This window comes from Pogoniulus pusillus, chromosome Z (assembly GCF_015220805.1).
Source record: "Pogoniulus pusillus isolate bPogPus1 chromosome Z, bPogPus1.pri, whole genome shotgun sequence".
NCBI classification, from domain to species: domain Eukaryota; kingdom Metazoa; phylum Chordata; class Aves; order Piciformes; family Lybiidae; genus Pogoniulus; species Pogoniulus pusillus.
Window position 1 is genome coordinate 82523279 of NC_087309.1, and position 4929 is coordinate 82528207.

General features: G+C 48.9%; 1 protein-coding gene across 1 annotated transcript; it reads left to right on the forward strand.

The window, feature by feature from the left end:
- The first annotated feature begins 2820 nt into the window (after positions 1 to 2820).
- GADD45G (growth arrest and DNA damage inducible gamma) lies at positions 2821 to 4568 on the forward strand. Its single transcript, XM_064176518.1, has 4 exons — positions 2821 to 2956; positions 3128 to 3229; positions 3321 to 3534; positions 3897 to 4568. The coding sequence occupies exons 1-4, from the start codon at positions 2904 to 2906 to the stop codon at positions 4005 to 4007; spliced, it is 480 nt and encodes a 159-aa protein (XP_064032588.1). The 5' UTR covers positions 2821 to 2903; the 3' UTR covers positions 4008 to 4568.
- Positions 4569 to 4929: the final 361 nt, after the last annotated feature.

Here is a 4929-nt window from a genome sequence, read left to right on the forward strand (position 1 = left end):
GAGGGCTGTTCATGAGCTGGGGGACAGACTCTGCTCATTTGCTCCTTGTGATAGGACAAGGAGCCATGGGTGTAAGTTGCAGCAGAAGAGGTTCCACCTCAACAGAAGGGGGAACTTCTTTACTGTAAGGGTTCCCAGAGAGGTTGTGGAGTCTCCTTCTGTGGAGACTTTCAAGGCCTGTCTGGATGTGTTCCTCTGTGATCTGTGGTAGATTGTGTGGTCCTGCTCTGGCAGGGGGGTTGACTCAATGATCTCCTTGGGTCCCTTCCAACCCCTAATATCCTGTGATCCTGTGATCTGAAATACACTGCATTGTGTGTCTGTCAATGATTTGTGGCCTTCAGCACCAGGAGACCTGGAAATAACAGAGCAAATTAAAAAGTGTGAAGACAAAAAGTCCAGAATATAGTTATATTAAGCCAAAACTGAAAGCCTGAATTTGAAAGGATTAATGTGTTAATATGATTCTATGTATTAGTTTATTATTTAGGTATTTATATATGTCATACTACTATATGTGCTCTGTTATCCAGTATGAAACACTTTGGCCAACTAATTTTGATCTATTTTAAGTAAGTTTAACTTCCACTGTAATAGGAAACTCACCAAAGTTACAGTTAATATCATCATCTTTCAAAGTACTGAGTCAGTCCTCTAGTTTCCACCTATTTCATCATGCACTGAAATAGCAGTACATCAAATATATGCCCTTCAGTACTTCTTAGCGATACACCATTTTGCTTTAAAGACAATGAACTAACAATTTATGCTCTGCTTAAATAAACTCAGTGTACCAAGTCACTGGTGTGGGCTCACAAGTCAAGAATGTCTTTGCACATTAGTAGGGTGAAGAAGTTGTTTAGGCTTGAGAACTGGCAGTCACAGTGGAGAGTTTTGTCCCCAGTCCTGAGAGCTATGAGGATATCACCCAAGAAATGTTTTCAAAGAAGCTGATGTATCTGGCAGATCCTGCTGCTGTAATCAGTTTTAAATGGAGGCTTGCTAAAAGATTACTGCAGGGTCCAGCGCTGTCATCTGTAGAGATAGTAGAGACACTAACTAGAAACAACTGGAAGCAGTAACACAGCAAGCCACTGACGTGATTCAGTTTGACGAGCCCTTCTGAAATTATGGTGTTCAAAGAGGCTGAAACTACTGAGCAGAGTATATCATACAAAGAGCTACAGAGGAGCTGTGCTTCATGTAGGCAAAGTACTGGAAAGGACATTCACAAGGTCTGGGTTTGAACACATTTGAAAGCAGACTGTGACCAAAGTCAAGTGAGACAGGTTACAGAGTTCTGCCTGTGCAACCAGCTGGACTCGGTGTGCTAGTTTGAGCCTAGCTAGAATGTTTTGGTGAGAACGACTAGATTATAGGCTGTGAGAAGAAAACCGCCACACTCGGTCTAGTGCAGGCTTGCAGTATACGTAGCTCAACCTCAAGGTGGCTCTCCACAGCCTCTACGAAAATTATGTGGTCCTGAGGAAGTTACTCTCTGGACAAGTACTAACTGATTGCCTAAGCTGGAATGTCTGAAATCGAAAGGACTCATAAAGTGACTTGTATTTTAATGTTTGGACCATACTGGTTCACAGCAGCAAAAATTACTTTACTGTTGCTTGGTTTGCTGACAAACAGGTTCAGGTTTGAGTTTGGCAATCATACACATTTTACACTGAATCAATCTTAAGAGACATACTCAAGCTCATGCTATTGTCTAGATCAGATCTACTTTTAGTAAGGTTCATAGGAACCCGACCAGTCAACCAACCCTGTTCACTGGGAAACAAAACCCAAAACCCAACAAACCAAAACAAAAAAATCTGGGATCATAGGGCAACACACCCCAGAAGGGACCTCAGGAAGTCTCCTGCTTGCAGCATAGTCACCAGGAAGCCCAGATGAGGTCTCATAAGGATTTGTCCTGCAGTGACTTGCAGCCGTGCAAGGCTGGAGCTTGCACAGACTCTTTGGGCTGTAAGCCTCCTTCACTGCTTCACTCCCTCTTTCTCTGGGGAAATGGAGTTTCCTTACATGCCATCTGAAATGTTTGATTTAATTTATGCCTATCGTCTCTTGTCTCTGCTTGAGGCATTCTGGTGAAGGCTCTGGCCCTGTCTCCTTGATAACAGACCCACAAGTTTTGAGGGTTTGTTTGGTGACCCCTAAACTGTGCCTCCTCCAGGCTGCACTTGCTCCGGTTTACTGATGTTTCCTCTGCTGTGGGATGCCACAATTGGGCAAACTATATAGCTGCTGTCTCTTGAGTGCTGAACAGAGGGGGATTATCACCTCCTTCGACCAATTGGTTGTGCTCCTCTTCATACAGCCCACGATATGGGGGCCCTTGGCTGCAGCCGGGCCCAGTGTTGGCTATGTCCCCCACTCCCACCCCTGCCACTGCCCAGCATGGACCCAAGGCTTTCTCCACAAAGCTGCTTCCCAGCCCAGGTAGCTGAAAGGTCCATCCTTTCCCAGGAGCAGCAGGACTTGGCATCTCCGTTTGCTCAGATCATGTGGATGAACTTTTTTTCTTCGCAGCACCTGGATTGTCAGTTTCGAGATCCAGCCAGGACCTGCCACGGCGCGACCCGGGGCGACCCAGCACGACGGAGCGAGCCACCCGCCGCCGCTCCTTTCCCTTTTTCTTTTCCCTTTACCAGTCTCTCTCCCTCCCCCCGCTGCCCTCACGAGCATACGCCGATTAGCATAATAAAGCCCCCCCCTTTCTCCCTCTGTGGCCAATGGGATGCGAGGAGGCGCCGCCAGCTGCCGGCTCCGCAGCCACTCGGCCTATAAATAAGGGCGGCCGGCGGCAGTCGCCTTAGAACTCGCGGTAGCGCTGTGGCAGAGCTCTTGTCTTAGCTATCGCTGTCGTCTGTGCGTTGGAACCTGCTGCTATGACTCTGGAGGAGATCCACGGACAGGAGCCTGTGCCTGCAAGCCACGACTGGTACGTGTGGCCGAGGGGCTGCTGCGGTGGGAGGTGAGGGGAAGCGGGGCAGTTGCTGCGATGGGAGGTGGGGGGGAAGCGGGGCGGCTGCCGCGATGGGAAGCGAGGGAAGCGGGACGGCCGTTGCGGGTGGTTGCAGTGCTGCCCTAACTGTTCGTTCCCGGCGCGCAGGATGCAAGGAGCCGGGAAGGCCCTCCACGAGCTGCTGGTGTCGGCGCAGCGCCGCGGCTGCCTCACCGCCGGCGTCTACGAGTCGGCCAAGCTCATGAATGTGTAAGTACGGCGAGCCGGGGCCTCGGCCCGGCGGGAGGGCTTCGGGGCTTGCTAGCGCCGGACTCGAAACTCACCGCTCCGCTCTTTGCAGCGATCCCGACAACGTTGCTTTCTGTGTGCTGGCCGCGGATGAGGAAGACGAGGGGGACATTGCTCTCCAGATACACTTCACTCTGATCCAGGCCTTTTGCTGCGAGAATGCCATTGACATTGTGCGAGTGAACGACGTGGGCAAGCTGGCTGCCATCGTGGGGCCCAGCGAGGACTCCGGGGAGCCGCGGGATCTCCACTGCATTCTCATCACGGTGGGTGTCCCGAGCGAGGCGAACCGGTGCTCGGTGCGCTGTATTCGGGGCTGTTGCCGGCCTCTTTACGGGATGGCAGAGCACCTTTTGAGGGGACCCCATCTACTGCTGGTAGTCAGACTCTCTTCTGGGCAAAGAAAGAGGGCTTGGCACACACAGCACAGAAAGTCAGCTGAGTAGTAGTAATAGGCTGCATTTCTTGTAACTGGATTTCCCCTATTGTCCACGAGGGTAACATCTCTATTTCCTACTTTGTCAGGACAGAAACTGTGTCTTGCTTCCTGAGCTGATGTAAATACTCTGATGACCTCAGCTGGCAGGCAGTACTCATGACGTGCAACTTTTTTTTTTCTTTCTGGCAGAACCCAAATGAAGATGGCTGGAAGGACCCAGCACTGGAAAAGCTGAACTCGTTTTGTGAAGAGAGACGAAATGTCAATGACTGGGTGCCAACTATCACCCTGCCTGAGTGATGGTGACTCAGTTCACTGGGGAGGCTGAAACCTTTGTTGCATTCTCAACGTGGTGTAGGTTCACTGAAGCATGCAACAAGCTGCTGATTCCATGGATTAGCCTGGTCAAGAGACTGGATTAAAGTCACCCAGAATGGCATGTGGTGGGTTCTTACAGAGGAGAAAGAAGAGAGCAGCTTACCTTACCAGTGAGCCTCAGCAGGCTGCAGCCGTGGAGAGGCTGACATACCATGGAACCGAAAGAAGTCTTGCAAGTTGCCTGGTCAAGTGGAGCTGTTTTGGAAAGCAGAAAGTTGGGGGAGGTGGGCCAAAACTTTCTAGAAGTACTGGACAGAGTATTATAACTAGGAGCTGTTGGTGCTGTCTACAAAACACAGAAGGAAGTTTCAGTATTTGATGGACTACCAGGGTCTGGTTACTAAGACAAATGTAGAGACTCCAGAGTGGACAGACTTCAACAGGCCTCTTGAGTCACTCTGCTGAACTGGTTTAATAAGACAATATTTTTTATTGAAATATTTGCTGCTGTTGAAGCTTTCATAATAAATTTTTGACAATTAATTTTGCAAGTGTTTTGCTTACTGGGTGGGGAGGAATGTCCCTGAAATGCCACTGATGTTTTGCTTGTGTACTGTGGTCAACGTTATACTCCACAGTTGTGGAGCTATTGCTGAAACACTTTCTCTTCTGGGCTAGCTGAATGAAGAGCTGTGCTATCCAAGTTGATAATTCAACCTTTCACCCTCTTGCAACAGCTGCTTATCTCAACAGCTTGCTAGACTAAGGAGCTGCATGCTTAATAAGCTTGCTTATTGTAATGGGTGGTCTTTGTAGTCTACTGAAGGAACACAATACATATTAGAAACATAGATTTTTGGAATACAGACCTGCATTAAATTGCATCATTACTTTTTATATATAG

What these genes read in the sequence shown, in the direction of transcription:
- GADD45G (XM_064176518.1), top strand. Translation starts at nt 2,904, where the DNA reads ATGACTCTGGAGGAGATCCACGGACAGGAGCCTGTGCCTGCAAGCCAC. An exon ending in TCGGCCAAGCTCATGAATGT is followed by an intron (nt 3,230 to 3,320) that starts GTAAGTACGGCG and finishes CGCTCTTTGCAG; the next exon opens with CGATCCCGACAACGTTGCTT. An exon ending in TCCACTGCATTCTCATCACG is followed by an intron (nt 3,535 to 3,896) that starts GTGGGTGTCCCG and finishes TCTTTCTGGCAG; the next exon opens with AACCCAAATGAAGATGGCTG.